The 23,504-nt window shown below is 36.1% G+C and overlaps 1 protein-coding gene and 1 long non-coding RNA gene across 2 annotated transcripts in view; both read right to left on the bottom strand.

Annotated features, from left to right (window-relative positions):
- The window catches only part of LOC134798740 (uncharacterized), a 461,223-nt gene that overhangs the window by 267,138 nt on the left and 170,581 nt on the right, over positions 1-23,504 (bottom strand). The window lies entirely within an intron of this gene.
- Positions 1-23,504, bottom strand: part of LOC134798716 (limbic system-associated membrane protein-like) — a 140,790-nt gene that overhangs the window by 75,242 nt on the left and 42,044 nt on the right. The window contains exon 2 of the mRNA XM_063771100.1: positions 2,904-3,096. Coding sequence (XP_063627170.1) covers positions 2,904-2,943 — 40 coding nt within the window. The 5' untranslated portion in view covers positions 2,944-3,096. The remainder of the gene's footprint in view (positions 1-2,903; positions 3,097-23,504) is intronic.

The raw sequence follows: 23,504 nt of genomic DNA, 5'->3' as shown, positions 1-23,504 counted from the left end.
TATGAGATTTATATGAATGATAGTCTTATGTGTATGTGATATTGGCCTTGTTGCCTCATTCAAGTTTCGAAATGAAGTCTAATCTGGTAAAAAAACAATTGACGGACGGCTCGATTCGGAAAATGAATTAGATTTCTACTAGACTTCAACAAGTTACGATGCGGATAATTTAAAGATATTTGTAAGATAGATATGTCAAATTCGACGTTTCCGTGATTCTGGAGGTCCTCTTGAATGATTTCGACAAGTTATGACTTAAGTAGATATCCAAGTCACATCTAGTCGATATCTAATGTAGATCTAGTTGATCTCTAAATCGTCTCAAGATCTTGTGATTATCTCGAAATCCGAATAGGCCTGGGAGTCGCTGTCGCCCCTGTCGCCGGACACGGCGAAAAGAGAATGATGATAAGTACATAGAGCACTTGGTCATTTTTCTTATCCCTAATTCTAATATGATTAGGATGTGGTAGAATGTGGCATGTTGCTCTAACCGCTATTCATGCTGACTGGTCATTGGCTCAACCGCCTACTGCCCAATTTCGGAATCTTCCCGACTACTCCCGAATCGCACCGATTTCACCCGATTACGTCCAAACACAGCCTCCATTAGAGCGATCCCTTACCCCGATAAAAACGTACTTTGTTTCCCGTCACGTGCTGTTATTTTTTATGCCCCACTTTTTGGACATTAACCGGGCCGTTTTGTAAATATTTCATTTTGTATTCAGCTTATTGAAAAGGAAATTTCTGTGAGATAAACGAGTCTCATTTGTCTGCATTTGTAGTGAGGCGTTTAGGCATGACTGTTGGTTGGGGTTAATAGAAACAATGCCGTTCGCGTGATTAACACTCTTCCTTTGTGCGGGAACGGTGAAGCCGATTCTTGTTTGACAGTTTGTTAGGGTTTTCACCCTTTTTAGGGTTCCGTAGCTCAAAAACAAAAAACGGAACCCTTATAGGATCACTCGTGCGTCTGTCTGCCTGTCCGTCTGTCACAGCCTATTTTCTCGGAAACTACTGGACCAATTAAGTTGAAATTTGGTACACATATGTAAATTAGTGACCCAATGATGGACATGTTTTTTTATAATTTTAAAATACATAGGTTCGAAGTTATTTAAGAAAACAGCCAAAAAATGACCCCCCCCCCCTTTGTCTCCGAAACTGCTAGGGCTAAAATATTGAAAAAAAATACACAAAATAGTTCTTTATCTATAGATGACAGGAAAACCTATTTGAAATGTGCAGTCAAGCGTGAGTCGTATGTACGGAACCCTAGAAACGCGAGTCCGACTCTCACTTGGCCGGTTTTTTTAATACGACTTTGACGATATCTCATATTTAGGGAAAGATTCCATTCAGACACTTTTAAGATATTGATTTTCAAATATTGGTGTTTAAAGATAAATCGCTCAGTTATAAGTAGTTACGAACTTCGTTTCACCATCTGTTTATTATTTTGCAGTTTGTTAATTTTTTCTTTCATAAGAACCTTCTCCTGACAATAACAAACACAACACAAAAATAATCAGCGAAATTGGTCCAGGCATTCACGCGTGATTCCGTGACCAAGGGAAATAGGGATTCATTTTTATATATATAGATTACCTAATTACTACAAGCAAACACGCGTTTACTAATTAAAAATGATGTCACACCGCCTCACAAATCAATCAATTTATACATTTTAACATTACACTTTTATGACGAAACAATTGAAACCTTATCAGTTTCGATTACATTTGACATAGTTATTGAAATAAAGACTCAATTAACGTTTCCCCGAAACACCAAACTTAATTAACGTTTGTTAACATCAGTTATTTGTTTAGGTTGTTCATAACATAATAATTGTTTGATTCCGTAGTCTAAAGTGGCAATCGAACTTTGTAAATCATAACTTGATTCGTAATTGTTATTTGTTGTAGTTATTACTCTCAGTTCGTCTTGTTTATTATTGATATGTACAGTAAACTGTAAAAATATGGGTGTACAAATCATCTCAAAAACATGTCCCATAACTCTTATGTCAGTGAATTAAGAACTATGGGACATATTTTTAAGTAAGTTGTCTACACCCATATTTTTACAGTTGACTGTACGACATAACAAATGAAATTGTTAAATTTTAAGTTCCGATACTACACCGGTTTTGCAAAAAACATAATTAAGCTCCTGTCAATTATATTCTCCGTTAACGTACCGAACATTTATTAGAAAGTGATAGAATATTATAAAGGATTATTTTTAGTTTTATGAATAAAGCGTTAGATATTGGCGGAATCTTGCTAAAAGCACCTAGAATTAAAAGCCATTATAAAAATACACTGAATCTATAAGCACAAAATAAATAAATTCTTCTTAACATGGATTAACAACGACACAAACACTGACAAGTGCGGGAAAGTGCTAGGCGTTTTCATTGTTTTGTACAGTTCTTTTTGTTTAAAGTTACTAACTCCATATCACTAATCTATCACCACCAGGTCACCAATCCGCGTGAGCGTCTTTAACCTTTGGTATGCTTAGAAGCAGATCTGCTCCATATATATTCAACTTAAACATGAAGTTGTCATGATTGCTATTGCTTTATAGATAAAGATGGATTTTTTTTGACAAGCGCATACGAAAGGTTAAGGCTGTATTAAAATAATGGTAACATTCCATTTCTAACCGCAGCTGCACTACCAGTACTGAACGCATCGCTGTCATTGTCAATTTCCATAGTAAAATGAACAGTATTGCAGCTGCAGTTGGAAATGGAATGTCACCTTAAGAACAAAATCGTAACAATTTGATACCGTTGAAATTGTTGCAACCTCCGCATTAACGAAACGAAGGCACATTTTACATCTGTTATCCGTAAAAAGGCCGTCGCTGAAGTAAAAGTGCAAACTTACCAAACAATATGATAATACAGCTAAGCTCAGCCGTCCACATCTTGCTCGGCTTCACATGTTCCAGGCACTTCACAGTTCACTGCACACAACACTCGACACTCAGACACTTCGCCCGGCGTCCGGACATTGTTTTTCGCTTATTCTCTCATAGTCAATTACTGGATGTGAATTTGGAAGTCTTCAAATGTGGGTTCTGAAACAAGGGAGGAAATAGGTTAGGTGCTTGTTTAAAATATCTACTAATACATTGTTTATGTGTATGGGCCCGATTCGGATTTTGAAATAGACATCTATTAGACATCTTTTAGACATCACCAAGATACGATAACGATAATTATGTTTAAGATCTAACCTGTCAAATTTGATATTTGTGCGATTCTGGAGATACTGTTGAACGATTTCCACAGGATATGACTTAGAGACCCAATTCACATCTAATAGATATCTTACTCTATCTAACGTACAAGTGACATTAGTTGCCCGAATTGCGCTGCAAAAGAGAACTAGTTGATATCTAAACTATAACGTATCTAGAATGGATCTAGTACGTGTCGTCTCTTGTGAATATCTTGAAGTTCGAATACGGCAGTATGTTTGACGACCGGTCTGGCCTAGTGGGTAGTGACCCTGCCTGTGAAGCCGATGGTCCTGGGTTCGAATCCCGGTAAGGGCATTTATTTGTGTGATGAACACAGATATTTGTTCCCGAGTCATGGATGTTTTCTATGTATTTAAGTATTTATAAATATGTATATATGATATATACCGTTGTCTAAGTACCCACAACACAAGCCTTATTGAGCTCACTGTGGGACTTAGTCAATTTGTGTAATAATGTCCAACAATATTTATTTATTTATTGTGCACTCTGTTAGCGAGGCACTCCGGCAATTAGCGAGTGAGGTGATCCGCTCTATTATCCGGCAGTTTACAAAGCCAAACGCTGCATTACAAAGAGCGGTTGCATAATAGTTATTTACGATACAAATGCGGAAAATAGGAAATTACCTGTTCGCACGTGTATCGTAACACGTTTTACAGTACATATGGCCCTTTAAATTTTCGACGTAGTTATGTAATGTGCTTCTTATAGCACCGGTGTCGTAATCTAGTGCCAGATGTACTGTAAAATTAATAATATTCATAATTATTTTTCCCCTGGATAACTAACCGTAAAAACATGGCAACATCCGATAATTTTATTGTAAATATTCTGCTTTGTCGACGATCGCACAACTTTGCACGAAACATTGCAAAGCAGCCATTTTTAAAATGAAATTTACATGCTACATCCATTTTTTACCCCACGTCATGTTCAGCAAACACTCCAGGGCGAACCACAGCGACCACTTGACTCTTTCATGTTTTGCGCAGTATTACCACTTTTGATTTTTACACTGATATAAAGGCATTTTGAGCGTAATACCTACCTATTGGACGTATTTGTTTATTATTTATTTTATTTATGAAATAGGCAGCAAACGAGCAGACTAGCCGCCTGATGGGAAGCAGTAATCGCCGCCCATGGATATATAAGTAACATCAGAGGAGCCACTTACGCGTTGCAATTTGAACCTTTGAGAACCCTAAATACCTTCTGCTTCTTGAAGAACGTAATTTGATATTTTTAATGTAAATAATCATTGAATATCCAAGTCTTATTTTTTTTTCCTTTTTAGGCGCTATTTTTTATGGCCAAAAATATTACCTAAATATAGGTAGAGTAACAAATTTAAACCTTCACTTTTACCAGAGATATATATAACTCCGTATAAGATAAATAAAGTCTAAGAAAAAAACGTGCCTCGGACGGCCAAGGAAAAGTCATTCTCGAATAGATGGCGCCATTACCTTTGGCCTATTCTCGGCTAGATGGCGTTAACGACACCGTTTGGTATTTAACAATTTTAACACATATCAGTGAAAGAACATGGGTCAGTATGGAACAATAAAAAATAAGAATCATTTATCCGTAAACATATTTTGATTATTTTATACATTTTCAATTTTATTTTATGTTTTAATCGTGTGTCGATAGATGGCAGTAAATGTACCGTGACTACAAAATTGACAATGACAGGACCCCTCTATACTATCTATTCTCTTTGCTTTTACCTATAGCGTGTTACGCTTAAGTATACGCTTTGGCAGGTTATAGCGTAAACTTTTCTGGCGCTATGGGCATTTGGGATTTAAAAGGTTAGTTATCGATATTTTTATTGTTGTTTGAATGTAAAAAAGATTCGGATTGGAACTCGGCCGGAGTGTAAGAAGAATTTGTCAAATTCACTGCTTTAAACGTAGTAAATAGCATGTCTGTGAAGTTGGCATATCAAAGTCTAGCAGATCACGTTTTTATTGGAGTTCTATTAGCATGCACCATAGTTCTAGAGTTCCTGATACTTTTTAGCAATAGTTCTGGCGTTTTTACCGTGAAAACCAATACTATGGAATTTCACAAAATGATATGCTAAGTTCACACACTAGCATATCATTTTGTTACAAATGGGATAAAAAAAATATGCTCGCCTCGACACATGGTAACAAAGAGTTCCTGACAAAAAAAAGGCATCTTTGAGAACATTTACTACAATTTTTAACTAGATTTTAAATTATATGATATGCTAAGTTCACACGTGCTATGCTGATGTCATTTAACAACGCACAGACATATATTTGGTTCCAAACGAAAGCTCTAGCTCTATTGTTTACAGAACTTAGGAGTTCTCGGTTCTAAATCGAGCAAGGAAGTCACAAAAATGTAACTTTCATAAACTTAAAATTAAAAAAATACACGCGTAAATAGAAAAATATATTTTTAAAAGTTCTAAGCGTGTTTTGAGTCTAAAATGATAGCTGTGCGTTCTATGTATACAGAACTAGGGAGTGCCTGGCCCTGGCATGACCTATAAAGTGTAGAAAACCATTATCTTTGAATTTTTCTTATTTTTCAATATATAGACAATTTACAGGTGTGCTATGCTGAAACGTTTTCAGGAGTTTTAGGCTTAAATTTGGTCTTGTATGATAGCTGTATGTTCATAGTATATAAAACAGCGGAGTTCCGGGCATTGGTTCACTTTGAAAGAAAAATAAAAATTAAGTTTGAAATTTTGATTTAGTCTACATAGAGGTATGCTATGCTGAAACGTTTTCAGGAGTTTTAGGCTTGAATTTGGTCTTGTATGATAGCTGTGTGTTCGTAGTATGTAAAACAGCGGAGTTCCGGGCATTGGTTCACTTTGAAAGAAAAATAAAAATTAAATTCGAAAATTCGATTTATTGAAATTACAGGTGTGCTATGCTGAAAGGTTTTCAGCAGATTTAGGCTTGAATTTGGTTTTGTATGATAGCTGTGTGTTCATAGTATATAAAACAGCGGAGTTCCGGGCATTGGTTCACTTTGAAAAAAAAATAAAAATTAAGTTTGAAATATTCGATTTAGTGAATTTACAGGTGTGCTATGCTGAAACGTTTTCAGCAGATTTAGACTTGAATTTGGTCTTGTATGATAGCTGTGTGTTCGTAGTATATAAAACAGCGGAGTTCCGGGCATTGGTTCACTTTGAAAGAAAAATAAAAATTAAGTTTGAAATTTCGATTTATTCAATTTACAGGTGTGCTATGCTGAAACGTTTTTAGGAATTTTAGGCTTAAATTTGGTCTTGTATGTTAGCTGTGTGTTCGTAGTATATAAAACAGCAGAGTTCCGGGCATTGTTTCACTTTGAAAGAAAAATAAAAATTAAGTTTGAAATTTCGATTTAGTGAATGTACAGGTGTGCTATGCTGAAACATTTTCAGCAGATTTAGACTTGAATTTGGTCTTGCATGATAGCTGTGTGTTCATAGTATATAAAAGAGCGGAGTTCCGGGCATTGGTTCACTTTGAAAGAAAAATAAAAATTAAGTTTGAAATTTTGATTTAGTCTACATAGAGGTATGCTATGCTGAAACGTTTTCAGGAGTTTTAGGCTTGAATTTGGTCTTGTATGATAGCTGTGTGTTCGTAGTATGTAAAAGAGCGGAGTTCCGGGCATTGGTTCACTTTGAAAGAAAAATAAAAATTAAGTTTGAAATTTCGATTTAGTGAATTTACAGGTGTGCTATGCTGAAACGTTTTCAGGAGTTTTAGGCTTGAATTTGGTCTTGTATGATAGCTGTGTGTTCGTAGTATGTAAAACAGCGGAGTTCCGGGCATTGGTTCACTTTGAAAGAAAAATAAAAATTAAATTCGAAAATTCAATTTATTAAAATTACAGGTGTGCTATGCTGAAAGGTTTTCAGCAGATTTAGGCTTGAATTTGGTTTTGTATGATAGCTGTGTGTTCATAGTATATAAAACAGCGGAGTTCCGGGCATTGGTTCACTTTGAAAAAAAAATAAAAATTAAGTTTGAAATATTCGAGTTAGTGAATTTACAGGTGTGCTATGCTGAAACGTTTTCAGCAGATTTAGACTTGAATTTGGTCTTGTATGATAGCTGTGTGTTCGTAGTATATAAAACAGCGGAGTTCCGGGCATTGGTTCACTTTGAAAGAAAAATAAAAATTAAGTTTGAAATTTCGATTTATTCAATTTACAGGTGTGCTATGCTGAAACGTTTTCAGGAATTTTAGGCTTAAATTTGGTCTTGTATGTTAGCTGTGTGTTCGTAGTATATAAAACAGCAGAGTTCCGGGCATTGTTTCACTTTGAAAGAAAAATAAAAATTAAGTTTGAAATTTCGATTTAGTGAATGTACAGGTGTGCTATGCTGAAACATTTTCAGCAGATTTAGACTTGAATTTGGTCTTGCATGATAGCTGTGTGTTCATAGTATATAAAACAGCGGAGTTCCGGGCATTGGTTCACTTTGAAAGAAAAATAAAAATTAAGTTTGAAATTTTGATTTAGTCTACATAGAGGTATGCTATGCTGAAACGTTTTCAGGAGTTTTAGGCTTGAATTTGGTCTTGTGTGATAGCTGTGTGTTCGTAGTATGTAAAACAGCGGAGTTCCGGGCATTGGTTCACTTTGAAAGAAAAATAAAAATTAAGTTTGAAATTTCGATTTAGTGAATTTACAGGTGTGCTATGCTGAAACGTTTTCAGGAGTTTTAGGCTTGAATTTGGTCTTGTATAATAGCTGTGTGTTCGTAGTATATAAAACAGCGGAGTTCCGGGCATTGGTTCACTTTGAAAGAAAAATAAAAATTAAGTTTGAAATTTCGATTTAGTGAATTTACAGGTGTGCTATGCTGAAACGTTTTCAGGAGTTTTAGGCTTGAATTTGGTCTTGTATGATAGCTGTGTGTTCATAGTATATAAAACAGCGGAGTTCCGGGCACTGGTTCACTTTGAAAGAAAAATAAAAATTAAGTTTGAAATTTCGATTTAGTCTACATAGAGGTATGCTATGCTGAAATGTTTTCAGGAGTTTTAGGCTTGAATTTGGTCTTGTATGATAGCTGTGTGTTCATAGTATGTAAAACAGCGGAGTTCCGGGCATTGGTTCACTTTGAAAGAAAAATAAAAATTAAGTTTGTAATTTTGATTTAGTGAATTTACAGGTGTGCTATGCTGAAACGTTTTCAGGAGTTTTAGGCTTGAATTTGGTCTTGTATGATAGCTGTGTGTTCGTAGTATGTAAAACAGCGGAGTTCCGGGCATTGGTTCACTTTGAAAGAAAAATAAAAATTAATATTGAAATTTCGATTTAGTCTACATAGAGGTGTGCTATACTGAAACGTTTTCAGGAGTTTTAGGCTTGAATTTGGTCTTGTATGATAGCTGTGTGTTCGTAGTATATAAAACAGCGGAGTTCCGGGCATTGGTTCACTTTGAAAGAAAAATAAAAATTAAGTTTGAAATTTCGATTTAGTGAATTTACAGGTGTGCTATGCTGAAACGTTTTCAGGAGTTTTAGGCTTGAATTTGGTCTTGTATGATAGCTGTGTGTTCGTAGTATATAAAACAGCAGAGTTCCGGGCATTGGTTCACTTTGAAAGAAAAATAAAAATTAAGTTTGAAATTTCGATTTAGTGTACATAGAGGTATGCTATGCTGAAACGTTTTCAGGAGATTTAGGCTTGAATTTGGTCTTGTATGATAGCTGTGTGTTCGTAGTATATAAAACAGCGGAGTTCCGGGCATTGGTTCACTTTGAAAGAAAAATAAAAATTAAGTTTGAAATTTCGATTTAGTGAATTTACAGGTGTGCTATGCTGAAACGTTTTCAGGAGTTTTAGGCTTGAATTTGGTCTTGTATAATAGCTGTGTGTTCGTAGTATATAAAACAGCGGAGTTCCGGGCATTGGTTCACTTTGAAAGAAAAATAAAAATTAAGTTTGAAATTTCGATTTAGTGAATTTACAGGTGTGCTATGCTGAAACGTTTTCAGGAGTTTTAGGCTTGAATTTGGTCTTGCATGATAGCTGTGTGTTCATAGTATATAAAACAGCGGAGTTCCGGGCACTGGTTCACTTTGAAAGAAAAATAAAAATTAAGTTTGAAATTTCGATTTAGTCTACATAGAGGTATGCTATGCTGAAATGTTTTCAGGAGTTTTAGGCTTGAATTTGGTCTTGTATGATAGCTGTGTGTTCATAGTATGTAAAACAGCGGAGTTCCGGGCATTGGTTCACTTTGAAAGAAAAATAAAAATTAAGTTTGTAATTTTGATTTAGTGAATTTACAGGTGTGCTATGCTGAAACGTTTTCAGGAGTTTTAGGCTTGAATTTGGTCTTGTATGATAGCTGTGTGTTCGTAGTATGTAAAACAGCGGAGTTCCGGGCATTGGTTCACTTTGAAAGAAAAATAAAAATTAATATTGAAATTTCGATTTAGTCTACATAGAGGTGTGCTATACTGAAACGTTTTCAGGAGTTTTAGGCTTGAATTTGGTCTTGTATGATAGCTGTGTGTTCGTAGTATATAAAACAGCGGAGTTCCGGGCATTGGTTCACTTTGAAAGAAAAATAAAAATTAAGTTTGAAATTTCGATTTAGTGAATTTACAGGTGTGCTATGCTGAAACGTTTTCAGGAGTTTTAGGCTTGAATTTGGTCTTGTATGATAGCTGTGTGTTCGTAGTATATAAAACAGCAGAGTTCCGGGCATTGGTTCACTTTGAAAGAAAAATAAAAATTAAATTCGAAAATTCGATTTATTGAAATTACAGGTGTGCTATGCTGAATGGTTTTCAGCAGATTTAGGCTTGAATTTGGTTTTGTATGATAGCTGTGTGTTCGTAGTATATAAAACAGCGGAGTTCCGGGCATTGGTTCACTTTGAAAGAAAAATAAAAATTAAGTTTGAAATTTCAATTTAGTCTACATAGAGGTATGCTATGCTGAAACGTTTTCAGGAGTTTTAGGCTTGAATTTGGTCTTGTATGATAGCTGTGTGTTCGTAGTATATAAAACAGCGGAGTTCCGGGCATTGGTTCACTTTGAAAGAAAAATAAAAATTAAGTATGAAATTTCGATTTAGTCTACATAGAGGTGTGCTATGCTGAAACGTTTTCAGGAGTTTTAGGCTTGAATTTGGTCTTGTATGATAGCTGTGTGTTCGTAGTATATAAAACAGCAGAGTTCCGGGCATTGGTTCACTTTGAAAGAAAAATAAAAATTAAGTTTGAAATTTCGATTTAGTCTACATAGAGGTGTGCTATGCTGAAACGTTTTCAGGAGTTTTAGGCTTGAATTTGGTCTTGTATGATAGCTGTGTGTTCATAGTATATAAAACAGCGGAGTTCCGGGCATTGGTTCACTTTGAAAGAAAAATAAAAATTAAGTTTATAATTTCGATTTAGTGAATTTACAGGTGTGCTATGCTGAAACGTTTTCAGAAGATGTAGGCTTGCATTTGGTCTTGAATGATAGCTGTGTGTTCGTAGTATATAAAACAGCGGAGTTCCGGGCATTAGTTTACTTTGAAAGAAAAATAAAAATTAAGTTTGAAATTTCGATTTAGTCTACATAGAGGTGTGCTATGCTGAAACGTTTTCAGGAGTTTTAGGCTTGAATTTGGTCTTGTATGATAGCTGTGTGTTCGTAGTATATAAAACAGCGGAGTTCCGGGCATTGGTTCACTTTGAAAGAAAAATAAAAATTAAGTTTGAAATTTCGATTTAGTGAATGTTCAGGTGTGCTATGCTGAAACATTTTCAGCAGATTTAGACTTGAATTTGGTCTTGCATGATAGCTGTGTGTTCATAGTATATAAAACAGCGGAGTTCCGGGCATTGGTTCACTTTGAAAGAAAAATAAAAATTAAGTTTGAAATTTCGATTTAGTGAATTTACAGGTGTGCTATGCTGAAACGTTTTCAGGAGTTTTAGGCTTGAATTTGGTCTTGTATGATAGCTGTGTGTTCATAGTATGTAAAACAGCGGAGTTCCGGGCATTGGTTCACTTTGAAAGAAAAATAAAAATTAAGTTTGAAATTTCGATTTAGTGAATTTACAGGTGTGCTATGCTGAAACATTTTCAGCAGATTTAGACTTGAATTTGGTCTTGCATGATAGCTGTGTGTTCATAGTATATAAAACAGCGGAGTTCCGGGCATTGGTTCACTTTGAAAGAAAAATAAAAATTAAGTTTGAAATTTCGATTTAGTGAATTTACAGGTGTGCTATGCTGAAACGTTTTCAGGAGTTTTAGGCTTGAATTTGGTCTTGTATGATAGCTGTGTGTTCATAGTATGTAAAACAGCGGAGTTCCGGGCATTGGTTCACTTTGAAAGAAAAATAAAAATTAAGTTTGAAATTTCGATTTAGTGAATTTACAGGTGTGCTATGCTGAAACATTTTCAGCAGATTTAGACTTGAATTTGGTCTTGCATGATAGCTGTGTGTTCATAGTATATAAAACAGCGGAGTTCCGGGCATTGGTTCACTTTGAAAGAAAAATAAAAATTAAGATTGAAATTTCGATTTAGTGAATTTACAGGTGTGCTATGCTGAAACGATTTCAGGAGTTTTAGGCTTGAATTTGGTCTTGTATGATAGCTGTGTGTTCGTAGTATATAAAACAGCAGAGTTCCGGGCATTGCTTCACTTTGAAAGAAAAATAAAAATTAAGTTTGAAATTTCGATTTAGTCTACATAGAGGTGTGCTATGCTGAAACGTTTTCAGGAGTTTTAGGCTTGAATTTGGTCTTGTATGATAGCTGTGTGTTCATAGTATATAAAACAGCGGAGTTCCGGGCACTGGTTCACTTTGAAAGAAAAATAAAAATTAAGTTTGAAATTTCGTTTTAGTCTACATAGAGGTGTGCTAAGCTGAAACGTTTTCAGGAGTTTTAGGCTTAAATTTGGTCTTGTATGTTAGCTGTGTGTTCGTAGTATATAAAACAGCGGAGTTCCGGGCATTAGTTTACTTTGAAAGAAAAATAAAAATTAAGTTTGAAATTTCGATTTAGTCAATTTACAGGTGTGCTATGCTGAAACGTTTTTAGGAGTTTTAGGCTTGAATTTGGTCTTGTATGATAGCTGTGTGTTCGTAGTATATATAACAGCGGAGTTCCGGGCATTGGTTCACTTTGAAAGAAAAATAAAAATTAAGTTTGAAATTTCGATTTAGTCTACATAGAGGTGTGCTATGCTGAAACGTTTTCGGGAGTTTTAGGCTTAAATTTGGTCTTGTATGTTAGCTATGTGTTCGTAGTATATAAAACAGCGGAGTTCTGGGCATTGGTTCACTTTGAAAGAAAAATAAAAATTAAGTTTGAAATTTCGTTTTAGTCTACATAGAGGTGTGCTAAGCTGAAACGTTTTCAGGAGTTTTAGGCTTAAATTTGGTCTTGTATGTTAGCTATGTGTTTGTAGTATATAAAACAGCGGAGTTCCCGGCAATAGATATTTATGTATATAGACAAATTATGTACAAATAATTTCCATAATGTCAATATCCAGAGAGGAAAATGGAGACTACGTTTGTATGGAGAGGGCGGCTGTCCCCTTTCCTCTTAAATAAATTTATGTTTTTATCTTTACATATACATTATAAAAACGCAGATTGATTAATAATGGTCGTATGAATTCCATGATATACATGTTATTTTATCCTTATGACCTCTTTTATCACTTATCACCTTTCAACCTACCGCGTTTATGGTGTCAATGAACCCACGTGAGTTCATTGACCCCACAAAGGTTCATTGACTTCACACACTAATATTAGTGTGTGAAGTCAAGTTTGAAAAACTTTTAGTTTTCTTGTTTACCCCTCAAAAGTAGCTCAAATATTTAGGTCCCAGACTTATATCTGGGGGTACGGCCGTGCCCGGGGGCACAAGACGACATAAAGGGCAAAAGGCAGTGCATATCTAAGTTTTATTAGATTACTTACTTTTTGTACTTTAGATTTTATAGATATCTTAATATTCACTGTCCGAGCCATATGAAATTCTTGTCATAGAAAATACATACTACTTTCTGATGTCTTAGAAGGCTGAAATTTGGCATGTAGAGATAGGTCTGTATGCAAACACATCTGGTGACCAGTAACTTTCGCTCTACAACTTGTTAAAATGGGGATACCTAAAAATACCCATAAACCTGAAAACATTGGTTCCTCAAGTCCTAAAATATTGAAATTTTGTGTGGTTACAGTAATTGGAATGCTAATAAAAACACAAAAATAATAGAAAGTTTATGAAGAACAGTTTGGAACCGGGTTCACGTAAACTAGGCAAGTAGCGCCCTCTATATTGGCACTATTTCTTATCGTAAAGTTTTCAAAACCTTACTTACAAGTTTAAATTAAACACAAGGTACTGTAGAGCATCGCGAACATAGCCTAAATACTTATATAGGTATATAAGCCTTATTTCTAATAGTCTCTTGTATATTGAGACAAATATCATAAAACTGTATTGAAATAAAAAAATATTTTATCGAACGGCAGTTAAATTGTCTGAAAGCGAAGGCCGTTGGCGAGCACTTCGCAAGTAGGTATTTGTGGAAGTTGCAAGAGCCATGCATGTATTTAGAGTTTAAACACTTTTAGGTAGGTATTAAAGTTTTGTGTTTGAACACTACAGAATTTCCTTGAAGTGGCTTGAATAATCATAGTGGCGATGTTGTTGCCATCGATGTTATTAGAAATCACGTTGACCAGGGCAAGAAATGCTATTAGAAAAGTAAGTTAGGGTAGGTTAGAACTGCGATCCTTACAGAAATGAAATGCTTCTAGAAAAAGGTCACCAAGTGTATTAGTTAATTTAATTTGATAACGAGATGTTAAATATTTGCATGACATTGTTAAGTAAAATGTTTTAAAATTTTGGTGGTCATTTACTATTTTTGGGTTAATTTGGCGTATCTGGTGATCAGTTAAATTAAAGTTAACGTTAGTTAAAGTTATAAGTAATTAAATATTACCAGCCAAATAAAAATACTTCAGGCCCTCTATTGGGATGTAAATCCTATTCCGTGGAATATTTTGGGAAATGTTAGTTATGCAAGTCTAAATACTTAGGCTGTACAATCAACAACAACAATACCCGTGACGAGGAAATCGACATTCGTATTCAGAATGCCTTGCGATGCGGTGCAGCTCTGCACAAAGTTTTGGTGTCCAGGCTTCTCAGCAGAAAAACTAAAATCCGAATTTACAAGACCTTAATACGACCCATTTTAACCTACGGATGTGAAGCCTGGACACTAACTCTGAAGGAGGAGAGTAAGCAGTTGGTTGGCCGTAAGGAAGATTCTCCGCAAAATGGAACCAAACATCATTGGTGTGACAAAGGCACAAAGGCTTCGGTAGCTCGGCCATCTTGAGCGAATGGGAGGTGATCGGGCGGTGAAAAGAGCGTTTGAGGGAAAACCGATTGGACGCCGCCCGGTTGGCCGACCTAGGTATCGATGAGCGGATGTGGTGGACGCTGATCTGCGCGAGCTCCGGGTTGAAAACTAGCGAGAAACAGCACAGGACCGGGATCAGTAGCGAGCAGTCGTGTTTCGCAATGTTTTAAAAATGTTATTAAATTAACCAGATTTGTTATGGAGCAATTTTCCAAGTTTATATAGTATTTTTCAAACTCGAAGGGTAGGTAGGCTGACACATGTAATTATAGGGTTGTGACAATGCACATTAGAAACGATTTCTTACGATTCTCGATTAAATCTGCAAATGCCATATGAGTCGCTTAACTTCAAACTCGGGTAAATCCAACTGTGATCAACTGTTTGCGATTTTGGTATTAAGTAAAGGTAATAGGATAGATATTTCCTAAGAGAGTTCAATGGATTTATCCGAGTTAGAAGTTAAGCGACACACATAATCGATTCTATTGGTTATGATTTATATTTTTAAGTAAACATACTTTCATAATTGATCGCGACTGAAACGATTTGACACGAACGGAATCGATACGATTATCTAGTAGAGTGAAACTCTATTCCAATTGAGTTCCGTTTTACATAATGAAACTTAACTACACTCGGGTGCAAAGAAATCGGACCACCCCAGCATTTTTATCATTTTTTCAATTTCTGTAAAAACTGTATGTGCTACTGTGACATATTATATACCTAATGAAAGGTTGGCTTTTCCTCTATAAATTGATGTGCTTTTCACAGGTTTACTTCCAATATTTTCAGGCTTTCAGGGCTAAGAACTTTGTCACCCTAAAAATGCATACTGGAGTGAAACTTATGCATAATGGGAAAACTGCGATTCTAAAGATATCAAGTAAAAATTAAAACAATTTTCAGCATTTTAATACCGTATATTGCCTCCTCTAGCCCTACGACATGCAGTCATTCGGTTTTTCATTGATCTTATGAATTTTTTTACAGTGTCTTGAGGGATGCCCGCCCATTCTTCTTCGATCGCAGTCTTTAGCTCCAGTAAGGATTCAGGGGCGGGATTTCTGGCCCGGATTCTTCTTTTCAGCTCGTCCCAAATGTGCTCGATCGGGTTTAGGTCAGGACTGCGAGCTGGCCACTCCATGACTCTGATGCCGACCTCCTCCAAGTACTCCTTAGTGATCCGGGCTGTATGCGGCCGAGCGTTATCTTGCATGAGGATGAACTCATCGCCGATATAACCCGCAAATGGGACCACATGATCAGCCAGGATTTCCTCCACGTACCGACGTGCAGTCAAACCGCCTGAATTCGGTCTGGTACCTGGCCCTGTGATGAACACAATGTCCGTCTTCGCTTCCAAAGAAATACCAGCCCAGACCATGATTGACCCCCCACCATAAGCAACACGTTCCTCGATGCAGCATTGAGAGAACCGCTCCCCAGGTCTTCGGTAGACTCGTACCCGTCCGTCATTGCCAGACAAAGTTATCCTGCACTCGTCGGAAAAAAGTACGGAACTCCATTGCTGAAGGGTCCATTCTTCATGTTCGCGAGCGAAGACGCGTCGTTGTCCACGATGTATTGGGGTGAGTTTTGGGCCATTTGCAGCTCTGTGAGCTGTCAATTCCTTCTCCTTCAGTCGTCTTCTAACTGTCCATCGGCTGATAGACACATTCCTGGTCTCTAGGAGCTTCTGCTGAAGCTGAACGGCATTCAGTCGACGATTTCGTAGCGAGGTAAGAACGATGAAACGGTCATCTCTCTCAGAAGTGATGCGAGTTCTGCCAGTTCCGGGTCTTCTGGATAACGTCTGATCTACGCGGAATCTCTGGAAGACACGTTGAACCGATGACTTCGATAGGTTGAGTTGTCGAGCCACTGCACGTTGACTAAGCCCTCCCTGCAATAGGGCAACTGCTTGGCCGGCTTCAGTCGAGGTAGTATCCATTTTTCTCCAGTTTTTCCAGGTTCAGGCGATGAGAGTAGTGTTCAGGAAGACGTACCAATCACGAATGATGCATAAACAATGATAATGACTGTTTTTATACCTAATGATAAGTGGTCAATTAGTGCATGCGCTAATGAGGCAGTTGGAGGGGGGTGATTTCCAGGCCCATATTTTGCACAATATCCATCCCCACCCCTGAATATTGATGTCATTTGATAGGGCAGAAAATTATCTACCACGTGGTATTTAAATTATCATGATCGAGGTTACAGTTTTTACACAAATTGAAAAAATGTTGAAAATGCTGGGGTGGTCCGATTTCTTTGCACCCGAGTGTATTTTAACATTTATCTTATTATTTTTATAAGATAATACTTAATTAGTCCTAGAGATTTTCCTAGCAGGAACGTCATGTTGTTAGTACGGTCAGTCAAGAAAGTGGTCTACCACTTTCTTGGCTGACTGTACCAAAATACTGCTCACAATACAACACTGTACTATACTGTACAGAAAACTGCGTCACTGGAATGATTTTTTAGTATTTAAGATATTTATAATTATATATGTTAGTTTGTAAGGTATATATCTATTTAGTAGCCTGAAATTAAATGCTTTGATTGATTGATTGATTTTATTGAAAATATATTGGTGATCTGTGTCCATTTTTATGAGATATTCTATGCTACAAATATTTTTTGTCCTAAAAGGAATTCAAGTTATTTTTGTTAAAAAAGGATTCGTCTGAAACGTCAATGGCATTAAATGAAAAAAATTCACCCTACTCTTCCCGTTAGACGTGCGCGCCGGTAGAAAAAAATCGGGCGGCGGCGCGCCACGAAAAAATCCACGGCGGCGGCGTAACGCCGGCGGCGCGGGATTTTCAACTTTTCAATATACGTATAATGAAAAACCAAGATTAACTCTAAATCAACAAGGGAAAAATCTCAAAAAAAAAACTGTGTTACATTGTTTTTTGGTTTATTGTAGAAAAATCATGAAAAAATCTAATTATAATGTTGAAAAAAACATATGTCAAGTATGTTGGACGTTGCTATGATCGGTGTAAAAAAATATATCGGCGTAATAACAAGACGTCCAGTATTTTGGACACGCCGAGTATAATAGAGTACCTACTGTACCTATATGCATAAGGGTTTTTTAGTCCAATACATGTTTTTTTAAATAAATATAGAATAATTGCATTTTTTAATTAGAAATACACTTACTGATAATGTCAACTTATGTAATGAATAAGTTTAAGTAAGTAAAACCTATTATTTTTATATTTTTGCAATAAGTTTATAGCTCGTAGGTGGTAAAATTTTACCAGTCATTGACGTCATTTATTTCACATTAAATCTAACTTAGCGGGGTATCCTAGTAAGCAGTAACATCTGAGCAATGGTTTTTACAATAATGCCTGCACTTTTATCAAAATTTTCGTAATACATTTCTCAAATGAAATCGGGTCTGTCTCTTGATAAAAACAAATCCACACACACACACACACACACACACACACACCACATCCACAGGAAAAAAAATCCATAAAAATATTTTTTTTTAATCTATTTGGTTAATTACGTTGTATTACCGCAAGTAATGACTTTTTAGAACGTTTTGAAACACCTAACATCCCTCTATTTGATTTATTTACCACAAAAACTACCAGAAAATTTAATAATTTTACTCTTCGCATACTTGGCAACGTCCAACATATTGGACTTAGCAAAAGTGCCGTGTAATCGACAACGGGCAAAATACTGGACATTACACTTTTTAGGGTTCCGTACCCAAAAGGTAAAATGGGACCCTATTACTAAGACTTCGCTGTCCGTCCGTCCGTCCGTCTGTCCGTCCGTCCGTCCGTCTGTCACCAGGCTGTATCTCACGAACCGTGATAGCTAGACAGTTGAAATTTTCACAGATGATGTATTTCTGTTGCCGCTATAACAACAAATACTAAAAACAGAATAAAATAAAGATTTAAATGGGGCTCCCATACAACAAACGTGATTTTTGACCAAAGTTAAGCAACATCGGGCGTGGTCAGTACTTGGATGGGTGACCGTTTTTTTTTGCATTTTTTCCGTTTTTTTTTCATTATGGTACGGAACCCTTCGTGCGCGAGTCCGACTCGCACTTGCCCGGTTTTTTACACTTGTTTTTACCCATCAACACAAAACATTTTTATGTAAATCATATTGCCACGTAAAAAACAGACCAGTTAGTAACCTATTACACGATTTAACGCTGCTTAATACTGTCATATAAAAAAAAATTAAATAAGGGGAAAATGTCAGTCTGTCGGATGCTTCCTTGCAAGTTCTGCATAGGTAGTCTGCTGTAGGACTTTGACAAAAAGATTATGTTCACACTGCTTCCCAATATTTTCTTACTTACTTAAAAATAACATATCATTCAAGTAGTAGTAGTAGTAGTCGTAGTAGTAGTAGTCGTAGGTTCCTGGTAGTGTAAGTACGCTACCAGGGGAAAGTAATGCTATGCTTTAATAATTGGTGCAGATTTTTTTTATTGGGATGTCCAGTATAGTGGACGTTATCGATTTAAGGGTTAAAATAAATCAAGCAATGAATTAAAAAAAAACGGAACAGTCAGAACGCTAAAGCTATGCACGTTGCACGCGCTTTATAACCATTGATTTTAAATTTGTACCCTCTTGCGGGTTTTGTCTCGGCGCGAATTTTAAACTACCGGCGGCGGCGGCGGCGCGCTGACTCCTTATGGCGGCGGCGCGCCGCGGCGGCGCGCACGTCTACTTCCCGTTTTAAAAAGGCTATAGAAGCAATTTACTGGCTATCAGCAAGCAATGATTTTAACGTTCGAACGTTTCAAAGTGAACGAACACACAGCTATCATACAAGACCAAATTCAAGCCTAAAACTCCTGAAAACGTTTCAGCATAGCACACCTGTAAATTCACTAAATCGAAATTTCAAACTTAATTTTTATTTTTCTTTCAAAGTGAACCAATGCCCGGAACTCCGCTGTTTTATATACTACGAACACACAGCTATCATACAAGACCAAATTCAAGCCTAAAACTCCTGAAAACGTTTCAGTATAGCACACCTCTATGTAGACTAAATCGAAATTTCAATCTTAATTTTTATTTTTCTTTCAAAGTGAACCAATGCCCGGAACTCCGCTGTTTTATATACTACGAACACACAGCTATCATACAAGACCAAATTCAAGTCTAAAACTCCTGAAAACGTTTCAGCATAGCACACCTGTAAATTCACTAAATCGAAATTTCAAACTTAATTTTTATTTTTCTTTCAAAGTGAACCAATGCCCGGAACTCCGCTGTTTTACATACTACGAACACACAGCTATCATACAAGACCAAATTCAAGCCTAAAACTCCTGAAAACGTTTCAGCATAGCATACCTCTATGTAGACTAAATCGAAATTTCAAACTTATTTTTTATTTTTCTTTCAAAGTGAACCAATGCCCGGAACTCCGCTGTTTTATATACTACGAACACACAGCTATCATACAAGACCAAATTCAAGCCTAAAACTCCTGAAAACTTTTGAGTATAGCACACCTGTAAATTCACCAAATCAAAATTTCAAACTTAATTTTTATTTTTCTTTCAAAGTGAACCAATGCCCGGAACTCCGCTGTTTTACATACCACGAACACACAGCTATCATACAAGACCAAATTCAAGCCTAAAACTCCTGAAAACGTTTCAGCATAGCACACCTCTATGTAGACTAAATCGAAATTTCAAACTTAATTTTTATTTTTCTTTCAAAGTGAACCAATGCCCGGAACTCCGCTGTTTTATATACTACGAACACACAGCTATCATACAAGACCAAATTCAAGCCTAAAACTCCTGAAAACTTTTGAGTATAGCACACCTGTAAATTCACCAAATCAAAATTTCAAACTTAATTTTTATTTTTCTTTCAAAGTGAACCAATGCCCGGAACTCCGCTGCTTTACATACCACGAACACACAGCTATCATACAAGACCAAATTCAAGCCTAAAACTCCTGAAAACGTTTCAGCATAGCACACCTCTATGTAGACTAAATCGAAATTTCAAACTTAATTTTTATTTTTCTTTCAAAGTGAACCAATGCCCGGAACTCCGCTGTTTTACATACTACGAACACACAGCTATCATACAAGACCAAATTCAAGCCTAAAACTCCTGGAAACATTTCAGCATAGCACACCTCTATGTAGACTAAATCGAAATTTCAAACTTAATTTTTATTTTTCTTTCAAAGTGAACCAATGCCCGGAACTCCGCTGTTTTACATACTACGAACACACAGCTATCATACAAGACCAAATTCAAGCCTAAAACTCCTGAAAACGTTTCAGCATAGCATACCTCTATGTAGACTAAATCGAAATTTCAAACTTAATTTTTATTTTTCTTTCAAAGTGAACCAGTGCCCGGAACTCCGCTGTTTTATATACTATGAACACACAGCTATCATACAAGACCAAATTCAAACCTAAAACTCCTGAAAACGTTTCAGCATAGCACACCTCTATGTAGACTAAATCGAAATTTCAAACTTAATTTTTATTTTTCTTTCAAAGTGAACCAATGCCCGGAACTCCGCTGTTTTATATACTACGAACACACAGCTATCATACAAGACCAAATTCAAGCCTAAAACTCCTGAAAACGTTTCAGCATAGCACACCTGTAAATTCACTAAATCGAAATTTCAAACTTAATTTTTATTTTTCTTTCAAAGTGAACCAATGCCCGGAACTCCGCTGTTTTATATACTACGAACACACAGCTATCATACAAGACCAAATTCAAGCCTAAAACTCCTGAAAACGTTTCAGCATAGCACACCTGTAAATTCACTAATTCGAAATTTCAAACTTAATTTTTATTTTTCTTTCAAAGTGAACCAATGCCCGGAACTCCGCTGTTTTATATACTATGAACACACAGCTATCATACAAGACCAAATTCAAGCCTAAAACTCCTGAAAACGTTTCAGCATAGCATACCTCTATGTAGACTAAATCGAAATTTCAAACTTAATTTTTATTTTTCTTTCAAAGTGAACCAATGCCCGGAACTCCGCTGTTTTATATACTACGAACACACAGCTATCATACAAGACCAAATTCAAGCCTAAAACTCCTGAAAACTTTTCTGCATAGCACACCTCTATGTAGACTAAATCGAAATTTCAAACTTATTTTTTATTTTTCTTTCAAAGTGAACCAATGCCCGGAACTCCGCTGTTTTATATACTACGAACACACAGCTATCATACAAGACCAAATTCAAGCCTAAAACTCCTGAAAACTTTTGAGTATAGCACACCTGTAAATTCACCAAATCAAAATTTCAAACTTAATTTTTATTTTTCTTTCAAAGTGAACCAATGCCCGGAACTCCGCTGTTTTACATACCACGAACACACAGCTATCATACAAGACCAAATTCAAGCCTAAAACTCCTGAAAACGTTTCAGCATAGCACACCTCTATGTAGACTAAATCGAAATTTCAAACTTAATTTTTATTTTTCTTTCAAAGTGAACCAATGCCCGGAACTCCGCTGTTTTATATACTACGAACACACAGCTATCATACAAGACCAAATTCAAGCCTAAAACTCCTGAAAACTTTTGAGTATAGCACACCTGTAAATTCACCAAATCAAAATTTCAAACTTAATTTTTATTTTTCTTTCAAAGTGAACCAATGCCCGGAACTCCGCTGTTTTACATACCACGAACACACAGCTATCATACAAGACCAAATTCAAGCCTAAAACTCCTGAAAACGTTTCAGCATAGCACACCTCTATGTAGACTAAATCGAAATTTCAAACTTAATTTTTATTTTTCTTTCAAAGTGAACCAATGCCCGGAACTCCGCTGTTTTACATACTACGAACACACAGCTATCATACAAGACCAAATTCAAGCCTAAAACTCCTGAAAACATTTCAGCATAGCACACCTCTATGTAGACTAAATCGAAATTTCAAACTTAATTTTTATTTTTCTTTCAAAGTGAACCAGTGCCCGGAACTCCGCTGTTTTATATACTATGAACACACAGCTATCATACAAGACCAAATTAAAGCCTAAAACTCCTGAAAACGTTTCAGCATAGCACACCTCTATGTAGACTAAATCGAAATTTCAAACTTAATTTTTATTTTTCTTTCAAAGTGAACCAATGCCCGGAACTCCGCTGTTTTACATACTACGAACACACAGCTATCATACAAGACCAAATTCAAGCCTAAAACTCCTGAAAACGTTTCAGCATAGCATACCTCTATGTAGACTAAATCGAAATTTCAAACTTAATTTTTATTTTTCTTTCAAAGTGAACCAGTGCCCGGAACTCCGCTGTTTTATATACTATGAACACACAGCTATCATACAAGACCAAATTCAAACCTAAAACTCCTGAAAACGTTTCAGCATAGCACACCTCTATGTAGACTAAATCGAAATTTCAAACTTAATTTTTATTTTTCTTTCAAAGTGAACCAATGCCCGGAACTCCGCTGTTTTATATACTACGAACACACAGCTATCATACAAGACCAAATTCAAGCCTAAAACTCCTGAAAACGTTTCAGCATAGCACACCTGTAAATTCACTAAATCGAAATTTCAAACTTAATTTTTATTTTTCTTTCAAAGTGAACCAATGCCCGGAACTCCGCTGTTTTATATACTACGAACACACAGCTATCATACAAGACCAAATTCAAGCCTAAAACTCCTGAAAACGTTTCAGCATAGCACACCTGTAAATTCACTAATTCGAAATTTCAAACTTAATTTTTATTTTTCTTTCAAAGTG

The sequence above is a fragment of the Cydia splendana genome, chromosome 17 (assembly GCF_910591565.1).
Source record: "Cydia splendana chromosome 17, ilCydSple1.2, whole genome shotgun sequence".
Taxonomy (NCBI): Eukaryota; Metazoa; Arthropoda; class Insecta; order Lepidoptera; family Tortricidae; genus Cydia; species Cydia splendana.
This window is presented reverse-complemented; position numbering and strand designations above follow the sequence as displayed.